A 16480-nucleotide genomic window follows, 5' to 3' on the forward strand; every position below is an offset into this window, starting at 1 on the left:
TCATTATAAACCCTAATCCAATCATAACTCACTACGTAATAAGAAACCAAGAAATCGCATTAATCTCATCATCACCATCAATGGACCTTCAGTTACCTCTCTTCTTCGCCATGTTTCTATTCGTCTACACCTTCGCTTACTCAGTTCTCCTTCGAAATTGGGGGCCAAAGCACAGATTAGAAGCTTCAAGTTGCTTCATATCCCTCGCCCATGGCACTCCGGTCGTAATCCTCGCCGCAATCGCAATTCTCCAATCCCCAAATTCAACCGATTTTGCCGCTCCAAACACCAAATTCCAAGCACTAGTTCTCGAATACAGCATAGCGTATTTCTCACTGGATCTTCTTCATTGCCTATTGTTTTCTCCAAATGATTTCGTCTTCATATTTCATCATCTAGCAGTGCTTTACGTCTTCGTTACATGTAATTACATTGTTGGTTGTGGGGCTGTACCGATTCTAGGGCTGTTGGTGGTGGCGGAATTGAGCAGTGGGTGCCAAAATGCTTGGACCCTTGCGGGGTATAGAAGGACGGAAATGGTAGCCGCGGCTAAGTTTGAGGAGTTTGTGGCTCCGTATTTCTTAACGTTTTATAGTGTTTTACGAGTGGGATTGGCGCCGGTGGTTGTGTGCAAAATGGGGGAATTTTATGTTGGGAGCTTGGGAATGAGTGGGAATTTGATTCCCACATGGGCTTGGATTTCTTGGATGTGTGTTATTGGTTTAGCTATTTTTGGTAGTGTGTTGTGGGTTGGAAATCATTGGCTTCTTTGGTTTCACCGCATAACCAATACAAAATCGTAAGTTTGTCTATATCTCACTGAATTGTTTAATTATAATTTGACATAAATTCGATCTTTTGTGTGTAAAGTACGAGTAAGCATGGAAGACCAAAAAACCAAACCTAAATGAGTTGATTTAGGTCGAAAGGGCAAGATCCATTTATTAGTCTAGTTAAATTTATTTGATATGTTTAAAAAATCCTCCACATTTTATTTATTTACTGCCAATTTTTAATGCAAATGATTTTATTTTGTAGTATATTTTTATGTTTTTATTAATTAACCTCGAAAAAGTGGGAGAGAAATGAAAGAGAGTAGAAAGCAAAACAAAAAAGAGACAAAATTGACTGACCGAAAGTCAGTTTGGTCAGTTTTGTTGCTAACGTCAGGTCAACAACTTCCATACATGGTCGGTCGAAGTTGGGTTGATTGATCGATCGTTGATCACTCCTAGTGTAATGATAACTTGATCGACCGTTGTCACCCCTAGTGTAATGATAACTTGACCGACCGTTGTCACCCCAGTGTAATGATAACTTGATACGTATAAAATTGAAAGTTCATTCCTAATAGAAAAATATATTTAGTTGCGTCGATAAATTTAGTAGTACTCACCGACGTAATATCATTTAAGTGAATATTATTATTATTATTTGAAATTGTTTTCATTGGATTGGAATCATTGAATTTAGGTTTTATCATTAATTGCATTATATATATTTCTTGCTATATAAACAAATTTATAAAGAGTAAGCAAATAAATACATAAATGGATACAATTAATTAAAAGTTTTAATCAATACAAACAAAAACTAAAATCACATTTAAGAAGCAAAAAAGGATAAATAATGTAACAAACGAATAATTAAAGAAAAGGTAATGAATTAACTGGAATTACATTGCACATATAATCAAACATAACATAACACAACACAGCCCTATTAGTATTTCCAACCTATTGAAATAAAAAGCTTCCAATAAGTAAGGTAGAAAATACAAATTTCACTCTTTTTTTTTCTTCTTCTATTGAAATGACTATAAACTTTTTGCATTTTCTTGGCACTTTATAGAAAAACATAATTGTTGGGCTAAAAGATAGCACATTATTTAATTTAGCTACATGTGGTATAAAGTTAGTTGCAAAATTTGATGAGTATTATTGCAACTTCCAGTGATTTTATTTCTATGAGAAGAATTGGTAATTCTTGGCTGAAAGGATGAGCGTTCTCATCCCTCCGATGGGTGATAGAACCATCAACAAAACTCCAAATACAATGCATATCTGAACCAAATCATCATATCACTTTAAATTAGAAAACAAAAAGGTTAGGATCGAAAATAATGGATTTGGTAAATGTTTAGTTTTTTATATAGGACTAAATTCTAATTTTTTTCGAGTTATAGGGCTAAATTTGTAATATGACAAAAAGTAAATTAATACCCAATTTATGATCCAAGATAGGCTGAATCTCCTGGGCTTACAAATGGCCAACCACATGGTGCAAGGGAGCTGGAAATTGAAGAGTTTGAAATTGAGGTTAAACTTCTACCAGATTGCGAAAACTAGATCTAAGTTTTGTTATATCTGCTAATACTTTAAAGTTGATTGTTATATTTATCGGGTCGTGAGGTGGATTTGTTAAAGAAAGGTATATATAATTGCTTACAAAGTAAGTAGTGGGAGCAAAAGCAAGGCCTCCAAAGAAACCAAGAAGGCCACCAAAGAAAGGGACAGCTATACCCACAAGCATTGTAAAGGCTGCAACCCAAAAGTAAAAACACAAATAGTGAAGGAATTGGACCATCAAACAAAATTAAGAAAGAAAATATGGTCGTTTCATGAACTAACATGGTTGCATTTTATTAATCGTTTTAACTCACCGACATATAAACTTCGGGTTATGAATCGAAGTCGGAAACAAGGTTTAAACTTTAATCTTTTCACCAACAAGGTCTCGATCATGTCAAACACTGGCATAGCGTAGATCTGCTTACACATAAAAGAAACATAACAATATTAGCATATTCAAGAAAGCATTCTTAAACTTTCAATTGTAAAAGTACCTGGTAGCTGCCAACGACGTGGACGACAACAAACATGTTGGCAGTGGCAATGAGCCAGGCGGGTTTCTCAAGAGAAATTAGGATGTTGTCTTCAACTGCGTTACCGAAGACCCAATAGCCAATCATGGCAACAGGGAAGTAACATACAGCCACAACCAAGTAAGCCAAAATGACTCCTTTCCACATGGGGCCTTTGGAAGGCTTTTCAGGAGTGGAAGGAATGGTAGCTTGGATCTCCAAAACAACATTATGACCAGCAAAAGCAAAAGCCACTTCCCCCAGTCCACTCAAGAAGTGAAAAACACCATCTGATGTGCTACTTGCTTTGTAGCTATAGTCCACATTGGGCTGCACCCCTTTCTCCAAGGAAGCAACCCAAGCAATGGTGGAGTAGCTGAGAGACATGACCGCCGCGGCGAGAGAGACGCCGGAGATGGAGTTGAAATTGGGGAGGTGAGAGAGAACGAAATGTATGGAGGCGAAAATGACGATGAAGTAAGAGGTTTTGATTTGAGAGCAGCTAGGACAAACTGTCTCATGGAACTTTTTTAACGACTTGCCACCAGTGACCATGTAAACAATGTTGACACCAATTTCAACGGTTAGTTGTTGAGGAACCACAATCCAAAGGCCGAGCTTTTCGCCAAAGGCATGTTGGCCTAGCTCATGGTACCTATCAAACCTCTTTCCTGGCACCATCTCATGCATCTCCACCATTTGCCATAACGTATATAGTGTAATGATCCATGATAGAATCATTATCACTGAACCAGGTCCCCTGTTAATCACCGCCAAATTCATCAAATGAGTGAAAATCAATACATCAATACTCAAACATCATTTCGGATTCGACTCATCTTTTTGCATACTTCAACCACGTAAACAAATGTTTTCCATATGAAAAAAAAGAAAGATAACTGCAACATGGTATAGGTTACATTGTCGAACATTGTCTTTTGTTTTAAAACTACGTCAGATTAGAGCATTCTAGAGAAACTAATTGAGATTCAAAACGATGTGGCTGTGTTTTAGAAAGAAAAGTTGAATTTCCATCCGTTACAGTTCAACGTCACACCATTTCAGATCCCAACTTTAAAGGCGAGATTAACAAAGAAGAAGAAGAAGAAGAAGAAGAAGAAAGAAAAAAAGTACCATCCAAGCTCGGACATGGCATAAGGAAGGCTAAGAACACCAGCACCAACCATGGCAGTAACATTATGAAAAGCAGCATACCACCATTTAGCATTCCTTGAAGAAGTAATTGGAAGCCAATCATCAATGGCTTTCTGATTTGCATCCTTTCCACTCTGCTCTGCCATTTCCAGTTGAGTCATATCTTCTTGATTATTCTTTTACACAAAAACAAGAATCTATGAAATTGAGAAAGAAGAAGAAGAAAATGAAGGAATATAATAATCAGTTTAAAGAAATTGTGTTTGATGGGACTTTACAAAACAAAAACAAGTTTTGAGCTTTTAACTTCCTCACTCGAAATGGCCATATTTAAAGGATCTTGAGACACAATCCTATAATTAGACAGTTGTTAATTTGTATGGTCAACATCTCATGAATGTGTGTATATGGTCTGTCGTTATTTTTTTAACATTGTTACCATTTTCAAATCACTTTTCTTTTTTCTTTTGAATCTAAGAGTATTCGATTTCTGAGGTGATCTTTCACAGCACACTTATGTCTCACCACATTTTTCACCTTCTTCTCCCTCTTTTTCGTTCAATGCTTGGTCTCTATTCAGCCCCCCTTTACTCCCCTTTTTGGTAATTTAATTACTTTTTGTTTGGTTTACTAAAAACACTCCATTACCCCTCCATGGTTATGGCAGTATGGGTTCTGTTTTCCCTCTATAATCTTACTATTGGTACTACGAGTTTGTTTCAGCCGAGTTTCGTTTACGTTGTTGTGGAAATAAGGATACGTTTGCGTCCCCAACTTGTTTATGTTATAATAGTTGAAGTTTTCATAACAATGTTATTCGAAAATATCTTAAATTAATTTACCTAATGTTTCAACGTTGAGTTATTTCCTTTTAATGGTATGTGAGGGGAACATCACACAAACATTGGTTAAGAATGAGGAAAAAACATTGCATAGACCAAAAAAGTATTGGGCATGGGCATGGTATCTTTTAGAGTCATGGGTTAGGATGGAAAAATGCTATACTCACATGATTGGTTTTAGATGCCTAACTCTTTTATTTATGGAATGAAGAATGAACCCTCTTTTGTGTCATTCAAACAAGATTAAAAGTTAAATTTACGTTATCTATTCTCAAAATAATTAATGCTTCAAATTGTAATAATTCACATTGAAGAATCTTCGTATAACAAAAATACTCGACCGTTACCGCATTATGAGTAAGATGTGTCATATTGTCATAATACCTTGAATTTGGTGTGTAACGTTATGAATGACGATGCATATTTCTCAACTTAGTTTAGGGGTTTAATTGATATAATTAAATTTCTTACGCGTGGTTTTTTCAAATGGAATGTAACAGATGATGTATTGAGACATTTATAAAAGTTTAGGGTTTAAATTAATATCATTATTAATTTGGAGTTTAGATTTATACAATCGGTAAGTTTAGGACTATACATTGATATTTAAAATATTATTGCAAATAACAAAACTGTTAAACATATTTATCGATATGTAATTATAATTTTTGAACACACACCTAAAGGTGTCACATTGGTCACAGTTTCTTCACATGATTATGTAATGTTATGAACAATTTATATGTAATCATGTATGAAACATCAAGGACAGTTTTCTTCATAATAGTCACTTTAGAGTCATGGCAATTAATTTTCTCAATTGTCTTTTTCAAGTTGAAGGATGGATCTTGGAAGCACAAATTTTAAATTTCATTTCTAGATGTCTTCACCTAACTAGCAATCTATCTTCCCTGTTTCCTATTAAAATTTTTGGGTAGTTACCATCTTTTCGTCAAATAGTTGTTAAAATTGAAATCTGAAACTTGCAGTAGTTTAAAACTTACACCTTTGAAAGATAAAAATTAAAACTCTACGTTTATACTATGGCTACAATTTAGAGTTTTATACTATGGTTACAATTTTTGATATTAACGAGACTAAAACAACTCGTAGGAAATTAAATCCAAGATAATACCATGAATTGAACCAATAACTTTTTTACCATTTACTGAGATTTTGTCCTTTCGTTTTTTTACTAGTAAGGCAACTCATGATTGACGATGTAGTAGTATAGCCTAGATTAACTTCCTCTCAAAACCAACACTTCTTGTGCTTCCAGATTCAAAGGAAGTGATAAAAACATTGGCCTCTCATGCAACCAAATTAAAATCGAGACGACACTCAACGACATCACGAACAGTCAACTTCATACGACGATCGTGTGATGCAAATCCAGAATTGTAGACTTGCATTTTCCACACCACAAAGGTTTGTTACTTGTAAGCTCACAATTTCTTCATAATACCTTCAATCCTATCAGCAACTCCATCCATATTCTTCTGTTTAAATTCATCCAAAAGCAGTTGACATGTAAGATACCTTGGCTTTATATCTTGACTAATCATCTTCTCAAATAACTGGTAAGCCCAATCACACTTGTTCGCTCTACAAAGACCATGAATTAAAAGGGAATAGGTTGAAATATCAAGACTCAGGTGATGTTTATTTATCATCTCATCCAATAAATTGCTTAGATCATAGTCTGTCTTTCCAGTTCTAAAGCAGGATTTAAGCAATGGGTAATATGTCTGGACATCAGGTTTACAATGCTCTGATTTCTGCATCTCCTCAAGTAGTTTCATAGCCTTTTCTTCTCGTGCACGACGACAGTACATGGCTATCATAGAATTGTAGGTTGATGTATTTGGTAAAACACTCTTGCTTGGCATTTCAACTTCAAATACATGAATAGCTTCCCGTACCTTACCTGCTCTCCCCAATGTGTGGATCAAACAATTATAAAATAGTGTATCGGGTTCGTATCCAGCAGATTTCATTCTTTCAGCAATTTGCAGAGCTTCCTCGAATTCTTCCGACTTTGTTAGTGAGCACATGATAGTGGTGTAAGTGATAACATTTGCAGGGCATCCTTGAGCATCCATTTCATCCAGCAACTCATAAACCTTATTAAAATTGCAACGATGACAATAAAATAGGATAATCGTTGAATAACTAATAACGCAAGGACGATGACCGTAACCTTTCATCTCTTCTAACGTCCAATGGGCTTCATCAATCTTATTAACTTTACACCAACCATGAATGAACATGTTAAACGTGTTTGCATTCGGGGCAATATGTGATTTGAGTTCCAAATACATCTGTCGTGCTTTCTCAACCTTCTTCTCTTTGCACAGAGTATCAAGCAACACATTCATTGATTCGGTGTTCTTCTCCAATCCATAAGTTTCCAAATCATCGAATATCCTAACAGCATTTTCCCATTGTCCAGCACCAGCAAACCTTCGCATGGCCTTAGCTACAGTATCAAGTGTCACAAGACGAGCTTCCTTCATTTCTTCAAGCATACCTCTCATCTTAACCAATTGCTTTGTTTTTCCCAATGTATCGATTAAAATGTCATATAAATCTGGTGTGTGCTTGAATCCAGAGAGTGACTCTGCCCATCTAAAAACACCCAAAGCAGATTTCCAATCATCTTTGAATCGTTGGAGCAACTTGTAAACAAGATCATGGGAGAGTTGTATGCTGTTACACACTGGATCTTGCAAAAGAGACTGAAAAACCTCATCCTCGCTGCTACCCACTTGAACTTTAGCAATGATGAAGTCAATATCTGATTTTTTTTTCTGAAATTCAGATGGTACTCTTTGTTGCAAATCTCTAGCTCCTACAGAGATATTAGGTTCCAGCGGATACAAAATATTTGCAGGGGAGAGGGCATCGGAACAGCGTTGAGAGGATACATGAAAATAGGCAAATGATTTACAACGATCAAGAACACCCCAAATGCCCTTAGAACTCTTCTGAATATGCAAGAGCATGAAGCACACTAGCTGAATAAAAACGAAAATAGATTTTCTGGGCGGCTAATATAACACAGTAAACTTAACAATGGAAATGTTTATCCACTTCCTGATTGATTGAATAGAGACAAACCCTAGGATTGAAAATCAGCAATAGCCCAAAATTGATTCAACAAAATCCGCGCACCTGAGAAGTCGTAATGAACTATCAAGGGAAGTAATGCAGGTACCTATCTTCCTTTTTCTTCTTCTTCTGCAATAATTCGTCAAATTGAAACTATAAAAGAGGAAATTACGAATCCATAGAGAATGAGAACAGTAGCACCAGTGAAGAGAAGTGTGAGTTTTTCACTAATCACTTGGAAAGGAAATGGTTTCTAAAAGTTTCAACTCCTTATATAGAATGAAATTCAAAACACCGAACTCGGAACCTAGGGTACTTTTCCGATCGATGAGTCTTCGAAGCAAGTTGTCGGCGACGGCAGGTAGGAGAGTAGGTTTCCGGGAATTTTGAGCTCCGACTCCGACTAAGATAAACCATTGGATAAATAATACGAAGAATCAAGCGGTTATTAGATTTAATCGACATGTCGTTTTTGACAATACAAAATACGACACATATCGTTTTATTCTTTCTCAATAAATAAAAGTTTCATTTCTTATCTGTATACTTCGGTACACAATCATTTTTAGATCATTCTATCTTTGTTTAAATGTACAATATTATTATTTGATTTTCTATCTTAAATAGTTCTCTAAAACAATTTTTTCTCTTTTCTTTCTTCTTTTTTTAACAACCATTCAAGAGTTTCTTTTTTCGTTTTTTGAAAAAAAAATCCTATTGTAATAGTTAATATTACTTATTATTTCATTAATAAGATCTTATAAAGTATAGTTCGTCCAAATATTTATTCTTAATTTTAAATATATCTCTCATTAAAATCTATAAAAAATTATATAATTACGTTATTCTTTCAAATTTTAGGACCAATTTGGGTTTAATGTTATATTCATTGATTCATTGGTCCTTAAGTTGATTTTAAATTCTATACTATTGATTTCATAATAATAAAAAATGTGGTTTTAAATTTTTGTTGGAAGTTTTTTTTTCAAAAGATATATAAAAAGTAATTATTTATATTATTTTGATATATCTTTATTAATCAAATTATATAAAACAAAAACCAATTGAAATATCCAACTTAATCTTTATAAATAGTCTCATGCATGGTTATGGATTTACAAAAAAAATTTAAGGAAAAAATGATTTTTTGGTGTCAAAATGGTTGATTTAAGACAAATCTCAATATTTTAGTTTTAACTTTACCTTTATTTTTTATTTTATTTTGAGTAACTGTATTTATATTTTTTTTGTTCATGATAAATATATTTGATAATTTAAAATATTTATTTTTATACAAAATATATTTATTTGAAATACTTGAAATCTTGGATTTGTTGTGTCTAGATTAAAAGAAAAAAAACGAATTTTCTTTTTAAAAGCTAAAGATTTTATTCTCATTTTCGAAATTGTTATAAAACTTATAATAACATTATCACACGTGTATTTTCTAGTATTCTAAAGTCTAATTACATACTTTTATTAAACATGACTTTTGTTACATGTAATTTGTGATTTGAATATTTGAGTAAGTTGTACAAAAATAGATACAATCCTATATGCACTAAAATATATTGAAAAGGAATGTAGTGGAGGTTTAAACCATAGACTAAAAGAAGCTGAGAGACAGATATATCAATAGACTAACTTTTAGTAACTGTATTATTTGAACATAAAGTTAAGAGGAGCTGAAACTCTATATTAAATTTATCGGTGATTCCACACCATACCATACCACCCATCAATGAAGCATTTTTTAATGTGATGACCAAGAAGATTGGAATTTGGAAAGATCAAATAATATCATTCACTGCTCTGTCGCATAAAACTTGTATTATGCAGGCAAGAGAGTTCCCTAATACATTGATTATCAATGGTGAAATGAAAAACACTTTCAATTACATTAAGAAAGAAAAAAAAAGTAATAATAAAACTATGGTTAACACCTGAACAACTAATGTTCTATATCTATCTCATCAGCTATTGTTAGAAAGCTTGTCAATGGTATTTGTATGGATCTATTGCTTTACATGATCTACTGCTTTACAAGATCTTCAGCCTATGGAGTTAGTGTGAAAGCCAATCAACAGTTCTTCATAGTATTGGCAAACGAGTGTTTCCCCCTCCAATCTTTACATTTGATCAAATTCAATGAAGTTCATATTCGGTTTGCGTTGACGTCGACAAAATTCCCCATAGATTGTGCATGACTACTAGATGATCTCCTCAAGAATTCTGCCACCAACTTTGAAAACATAGAAGAATTGTTCTTGAGTAATTGAGATGGTGAATCGAACTCGATGACCTTGCCTACAGAAGTGAAAATGATAATGATGCATTAGAATGTTACTATTACTACTCAAGTTAGAAACCTTTTAGCTAAATAAGAAGTTCACTTACCTTCGTCAAGAACCAAAACCAAATCGTTATCGATAATTGTAGGTATTCGATGAGCAACAGTAATAACGGTACAACCATTAGTCTCTTCTTTTATTGTTTCCTGAATTATATTTTCGGTTGCAGTATCAATGGAAGCTGTTGCCTCATCCAATACAAGAATTCGACGCTTCTTGAGGAGCACCCTGGCTAGGCAAACAAGTTGCCGCTGTCCCACACTCCAATTCTCTCCATCTTCAGCCACTGCATCATTTACAGACCAAGTACAAAACACCTTTTGAGTATAAAAATAAACTAAACTGGAAAATAACACTTCAAAAACAATGGGAGCTCTAATCTAACCTCGTGCTTCAAGAATAGCCTGATCCGTTCTGATGATCTCGGAAAAACGACACTTGTGAAGGACCTGAAATATCAAGTTAGATTCGATATCGTGTTAACTTTTCACTCTACGTGAGAAAAAAGCACTTGAAAGCTCACCTCCCATATTTCTTGATCACTGTGTTGTTGCAAAGGATCTAGGTTAGTTCTCATGGTTCCTTGGAATAATGTAGGGTCTTGGGGAATAATACCCAACTTGGACCTAAGGTCATGTAGACCAATTTTGCAAATATCAACTCCATCAATTAGAATTCTTCCTGCAGAAGGCTCTACTAATCTAAAAAGTGTTTGGATTAAGGTGGATTTTCCGCTTCCAGTCCGGCCAACAACTCCAATTTTTTTCTTTTCTGGAAAAGTACAAGTAATCCCTCTGAGAACCAATGGAAGATCAGGGCGATATTGGACCTGAAGGTTCTCTAGTTCTATCTTTCCCTCCTTTGGCCATTCTGGCATTGGTCTACAATCTTCAATAATCGGTGGCGCCTCAGATGCAATGTTAGTAAACTGAAGAATTCTCTCAACAGATATCATTTTGTTCTCAACGTTGCATAAATTCCATATAACCCAAGCCTGAAGCACATTCATGTTCAAACCATATGTGGCTGCTAATCCTGCTAAGCCTATAGTAAAATAAACCAGTTGGCTAAGTGATATGTGGTTTGGAATATTAGAATGTCAACGATGAAATAATTGTTCAAAATAAAAGTTTTGGATGACTGCATTGATGAAGACAACTAAAGTTTGGAAAAACTTACTTGGATCAATTGCTGTTCTAGGAAGGGTCACTAAGATGATAAGAGCAAGAAAGAAAACCACATCAAAAAGAAAATTGATCCGAAGGCACAACCATTCCATTGAAGTTGAGTTATGGAAAACCACACGTGAATAGTCATCAACCAGGTTCAGTATTTTTTTCAAGAAACGATCCTCTTGATTGAAACAACGGATAATTGTTGCACCAACGACCGTTTCAGAAAAGTGATGAAGAATTGGGGCCTTCCGAATCCCAACCATTCTAGCTAGTTCTCTTGCAGTACTGATATAATATCCCTATAAAAGGAATTGAAAATTGTTAAATCCCCCATTGACACATAACACTTTCTTGACCCGTAAGTTTGAAATATGTAGAAAATCCAACAAGTGAAAATACAAGATCTCTTGCATCTGCTTTTAGACTACTTTAAGTCTACTTTAAATCATCGATTAATTCAAAAACTTAAATTGATAGGTGAAGGTAAATATAATATTATATCTAACAAATATATTTTAAGACACTAAACCTAGTTACTTAAGGAATAAAATCCTAGAACCCGGTTGTTAAATCATATTTGAGAAACTAATAGTATATGATAAAAGTTTACAGGACTTTATCAAAGCATGTGTCACACTCATATGATACTACTGAATAATAATCAAATTCAAGGAATGATAACTTCATACTTTTTGTGCAATAATGAAAAGAATATTACAAACAAAGAGTGGGATGTATGTTCTTGCCTGATACCATATAGAGATAGCAAGGACGACAAGAAAGAGGGGAAAAACTTGCCATGCGACCTTGGACATCAGAATGATGATACTCAATAACTGAATGAGTGCAAAAGCCAATCCTCCTAATCTATAAGGAATATCTGTATCCAAGGTGCTTTGATCAGTAGAAGACTGCATCATAAAGACGATGAAAAATGGGTTAAGATTATTGATTGATACAATGAAAAAATTTAATACAGGAGAAGATAACAAACGCAATAAAAAGGTACTAACCCTGTTAAGGATTTGGCTTGAAGGTTTGGCATCAAAGAATGAAATAGGTGCTGCAAATATTGATGTGACCATTCCAAGGAACATTCGTTGTGCAGTCTCAATAGCAATGGTTGCCATCAAAACGGCTCGGCCTAATATAAAGATGGAGCTCCCACCGGACATCAAAATGAAGATCCCTAACAACTGCTCTCTGCTAACCTTCCCTTCTTCTTCTGTTGCCCAAGAAATCCAGTAATTACTGCCCATCTGAAGGATTTGAAACAAAACTTGACATAGAAGGATTATAGGAACAAGAGCTCCTTTATAAGCAGATGTGATGAAGGTTGAGTATACACTCCATTTTACACGACCAGTTTGAATTTCCTCTTCTTGGGTTCTCACAGACTGGCTACCATTTCCAAGGGATAGGGAAGAGTTTTCATCTAGAACTTCTATCTGATGTGTCTTACGCGGTCTTTTATGGTGGGGTTTGTCTTCTTTGAATGGTTTAACTCCATTTAGGAATCTTCTATGAGCTGCAATGTGCCTAGCAAGTTCACCGTTTGAGTCTGACATTAATTCTCCGTACTTTCCTGATTGAACAATTTGACCATTTTTCATCACCTGGAAGCAAAAGCATTCAAATGCAATATAAGGCAACAGGAGACATTGCTTTGTAATGCTCCATGGAAAACAATGAAAAATTCAGGTACTTACCAGAACAAGATCTGCAGCTTCTATGAATTCCAAGTGATGAGTAGCATATACCACAGTTTTACCGGACAGAAGTTGCAAAAGACATCTCTGCATTATCAGTTCAGTATAAATACCATCATACTATTTCAGTAAAGAAGTAAACGATCATAAAAGGAAACAGACAAGAAGAACAATAGAAAGATGATGCTTACCTTGAACAAATGTGTTCCAGTACATGCATCCACAGCACTAAAAGGATCATCCAGGAAGTAAACATCTGCATCACTGTAGACAGCCCTTGCCAATTGAATCCTCTGTTTTTGCCCTCCACTTAAGTTCATCCCCCTCTCTCCCAACAAAGAACAATCTCCATCCAGCCACAACTTGATATCCTGATTCAAAGCACAGGCTTCTAACACATCCTCATAAAAATGTTTGTCGATCTCTTTCCCAAACAACACATTCTCTCTTACAGTGCCTGATTGGATCCAAGCACTTTGGGGAACATAAGCTTTAGATCCATGTACTTTCATTTGTGTTCCTGAAACCTGTGGAATTTCGCCCAATATACTACAAAGTAGGCTTGATTTTCCTGAACCAACTGATCCACAAACTGCAACTTTGTAACCCTTTGGTATTTGCATCTTCTCAGCAACTTTTATAGTTGGTTTCTTAAAATTTTGATCACTGGCTTCCCATGAATACTCCCCCACCTCCATTTCAATCGCAACGTCTGATGGATTGGAAGGAGGATAATAAATCCGCTTCCTTTGATCTTCTTCTCGAATGAACTCTTGTATACGGTCAAGGGAAACTTTTGTTTGAGCAATCATGGAAATTAGCTCTGGTAGGTTATAAATTGGTTCTTGTAGTATACGAAAAGTAGCAATGGCTGATAGAACTGTGCCTGCTGTGAGGGGGACTTTCATCATAACACAGGCGCCAAAAGTAAATACTGAAACTAAAGTTGGTGAAACCCAAAAGAGAAATGCTATAACTGAGCATGTATAGAGATATCTCTTCAACCAGCTTCTTTCAACTTCTCTAAGTTTCAAAACCTTCTTCAAAAATGTCTGTTCCCAAGAATGTAGTTTCAAGACTCTCATGTTCTTCAGAGTCTCTGATGTCAATTTGATTCTTGAGTCTTTTGCATCCATTATCTTTGAGTGAAGACTTTCTTGAACATTAGCCAAAGGTGTATTGCTCACCATTATAAATATTGTGGCTAAAAGAGCAGTAATGGAAGGAGCAGCTCCGAGATTCCTGTAAAGGATGACAAGGGCTAGAGCTATTTGAACGGGAAGCAACCAAATCTTGTGAATATACCAAGAGAAGTCTCCAATTCTTTCAACATCCACATTTATTAGATTTATGATTTTACCGTTACTTGGACCAGCAGCATTAATAGATATAGATTTTTTGTAGATCATCACCGTAAGAGCTGCCCTTACCTGTATACCGGCACGGTGAGTGCCGAAATACCATTGTCTTTGAGCAAGAGACTCCATTGTCTTAGCAAAGAAGAAGAAGAACGCAAGAATCAATCCATCGCGGTTGCTTGAGTCATCACTTTTTCCCAACAGATAATTCACAAAGTGGGTGATTAGTAAAGGCCCCATAAAAGATGCCAACGTGTTGAATCCTAATAAAAGTTATGAACAAAGAAATTAGAGAAGACAAAGATTTACAGTTCATAGAGAAGAATTCAAGTAGTGAGATGAAGAAAAGTTACCTGCAAAAATTGCAGTTAAGACAAGGGATTTCCATGTGGCTAAAAATATAGCATTAGGCAAGGAAGAACATTCAACTTTCTTTCTCTGAAGTGATTCTTCTAGCAACGAGGAAGCATATTCAGCTGTTTCAGATTGAGGTACACAAGGAATATGAACTAATTCAAGCTTCTGGTTCCTCCCCCTTTTGAAGAGAGGATTCAACCATTGGAATGTAATTCGACTCCATAATCCAGGACTGATGAAACCACCACCATCTTCAGAAGAACAATCATTGTCTTTTTGAAGTAATGACTTCTCAAGATCATTGTGTCTCTTGGAATAGTTAACCGTCAGTGCAGTACAACAGATAATGAAAGACAAGGTGAATGACACAAAATCTACAATAGTAGCTTTCGGAAGAAAATGAGGAAACTCCATAGATTTCAAGCGGGTTAACAGGTAAATAATCGAAGCACATAACCCATAAAAACAAGAGAAACCCCACCAAAGAGTAAGAACCAACGGCCAATTTTTGCCTTCAAGATACATTACTTTCCTCCAATAAAAAGCAATCGCCGCAGCCAAAATCCACGTTAGAGCAGATATGACTGATTCCCAACAAACGATTCTATGATTCCAGTACTCAAACGCAACAAACCCGGACAACAAAAATGAAATAACAACATTACAAAATACAGTAATGTTGATTACCCATTTAAACTCTCGAAACACTCCGTTTCTGGATTGAATGGATTCACTCTCTACCTCTCGTCTACACAAATGAAGCAAAACCCACATCGAGAATACAAAAACAAACAAAGAATTTACGATAACAGAAGGAATATCCATGAAAACTGTGATTAAAATTGGAAAACAACAGGCATTGAGAAGAAGATGAATAAGAAGCAGGAAACAGAGTAAATTGAGAATACGAAATGTGGGTTCAGATAGAAACAGGGGAGGAAGAGAAATCAAAATCCATGGATATCAATAACAAGAAGAAGAAGAAGAAGAAGAAGCCCGTGAAAATGGAAACACGTGGGTTTTACAAAAATGGCGAAAACTGAGAAGAAATTTAATGTAAACCTGGTGGATTTATCGCAGTGGCCAATTAGCATGTTCTTAAAAATTGGAATCGCGAATTTAAAATTTAAACAAATATATATAGTGAATTTCTGTCGCTTTTCAGTCTAATCTTTGTCTTCATCTTCCACAATCTCTATCCTTTTCAGTATAATTAAAAAATCGCTGAAATAAGATTTTACAATTTCCCCATCCCATCCCAACAGTTCCTTCTCAGTCTCCATTGCTCAAACATTTTACACATCAACTTCTAATTCAAATGATGTCCTCATCATGACTCCATTTTATCATACTTTTTTTTTTATTCCCATTAATTATCTACCTTTTTAAATGGAATCTTTTTTCATATAAAATTTTATAATTCTTTCCTAATATTTCCTAAATAATTTCAATTATTTGCTATATATTAAAAATGTCTCGATTTCATATTCAATATCCGTAATAAGTCTATATTCTTATTATATTTGTAACAATATTTAAAAACGTCACTTTTTTATAAT

The 16480-nt window shown here is 35.0% G+C and overlaps 4 protein-coding genes across 4 annotated transcripts; 1 reads left to right on the forward strand and 3 right to left on the reverse strand.

Moving 5' to 3' along the window:
• Window positions 1–80: 80 nt before the first annotated feature.
• On the forward strand, window positions 81–803 carry LOC101219781 (TLC domain-containing protein At5g14285). Its single transcript, XM_004135465.3, has one exon. The coding sequence runs from the start codon at window positions 81–83 to the stop codon at window positions 801–803; it is 723 nt and encodes a 240-aa protein (XP_004135513.1).
• An 843-nt stretch (window positions 804–1646) lies between these two features.
• Window positions 1647–4576, reverse strand: LOC101219540 (lysine histidine transporter 1). The gene is made up of 6 exons (XM_011657282.2): window positions 3998–4576; window positions 2846–3623; window positions 2663–2768; window positions 2449–2540; window positions 2223–2291; window positions 1647–2063 (listed from the first exon to the last, which is right to left on the reverse strand). Exons 1-6 carry the CDS (start codon window positions 4177–4179, stop codon window positions 1965–1967), a joined length of 1326 nt encoding a protein of 441 aa, XP_011655584.1. The 5' UTR covers window positions 4180–4576; the 3' UTR covers window positions 1647–1964.
• Window positions 4577–5874: 1298 nt separating this feature from the next.
• On the reverse strand, window positions 5875–8425 carry LOC101208612 (pentatricopeptide repeat-containing protein At3g04130, mitochondrial). Its single transcript, XM_011657283.2, has one exon. The coding sequence runs from the start codon at window positions 7863–7865 to the stop codon at window positions 6306–6308; it is 1560 nt and encodes a 519-aa protein (XP_011655585.1). The 5' UTR covers window positions 7866–8425; the 3' UTR covers window positions 5875–6305.
• A 1308-nt stretch (window positions 8426–9733) lies between these two features.
• On the reverse strand, window positions 9734–16186 carry LOC101219301 (putative ABC transporter C family member 15). The gene is made up of 10 exons (XM_004135463.3): window positions 14918–16186; window positions 13398–14827; window positions 13207–13293; window positions 12511–13113; window positions 12244–12408; window positions 11502–11796; window positions 10846–11366; window positions 10708–10771; window positions 10369–10608; window positions 9734–10278 (listed from the first exon to the last, which is right to left on the reverse strand). Exons 1-10 carry the CDS (start codon window positions 15744–15746, stop codon window positions 10127–10129), a joined length of 4386 nt encoding a protein of 1461 aa, XP_004135511.2. The 5' UTR covers window positions 15747–16186; the 3' UTR covers window positions 9734–10126.
• Window positions 16187–16480: the final 294 nt, after the last annotated feature.

This window comes from Cucumis sativus, chromosome 5 (genome assembly GCF_000004075.3).
Source record: "Cucumis sativus cultivar 9930 chromosome 5, Cucumber_9930_V3, whole genome shotgun sequence".
Classification (NCBI taxonomy): Eukaryota; Viridiplantae; Streptophyta; class Magnoliopsida; order Cucurbitales; family Cucurbitaceae; genus Cucumis; species Cucumis sativus.

Excerpts from the sequence above, each read along its gene's own strand:
- LOC101219781 (XM_004135465.3), top strand. The coding sequence starts at position 81 with ATGGACCTTCAGTTACCTCTCTTCTTCGCCATGTTTCTATTCGTCTAC.
- LOC101219540 (XM_011657282.2), bottom strand. The coding sequence starts at position 4,179 with ATGACTCAACTGGAAATGGCAGAGCAGAGTGGAAAGGATGCAAATCAG. Across the intron at positions 3,624-3,997 it reads GCCATGTCCGAGCTTGGATG|GGGACCTGGTTCAGTGATAA; the intron begins GTACTTTTTTTC and ends GGTGATTAACAG. Across the intron at positions 2,769-2,845 it reads ACGTCGTTGGCAGCTACCAG|ATCTACGCTATGCCAGTGTT; the intron begins GTACTTTTACAA and ends ATGTGTAAGCAG.
- LOC101208612 (XM_011657283.2), bottom strand. The coding sequence starts at position 7,865 with ATGCTCTTGCATATTCAGAAGAGTTCTAAGGGCATTTGGGGTGTTCTT.
- LOC101219301 (XM_004135463.3), bottom strand. The coding sequence starts at position 15,746 with ATGGATATTCCTTCTGTTATCGTAAATTCTTTGTTTGTTTTTGTATTC. Across the intron at positions 12,409-12,510 it reads CAAGCCAAATCCTTAACAGG|TCTTCTACTGATCAAAGCAC; the intron begins GTTAGTACCTTT and ends TTTATGATGCAG. Across the intron at positions 10,609-10,707 it reads GGCTATTCTTGAAGCACGAG|TGGCTGAAGATGGAGAGAAT; the intron begins GTTAGATTAGAG and ends TAAATGATGCAG.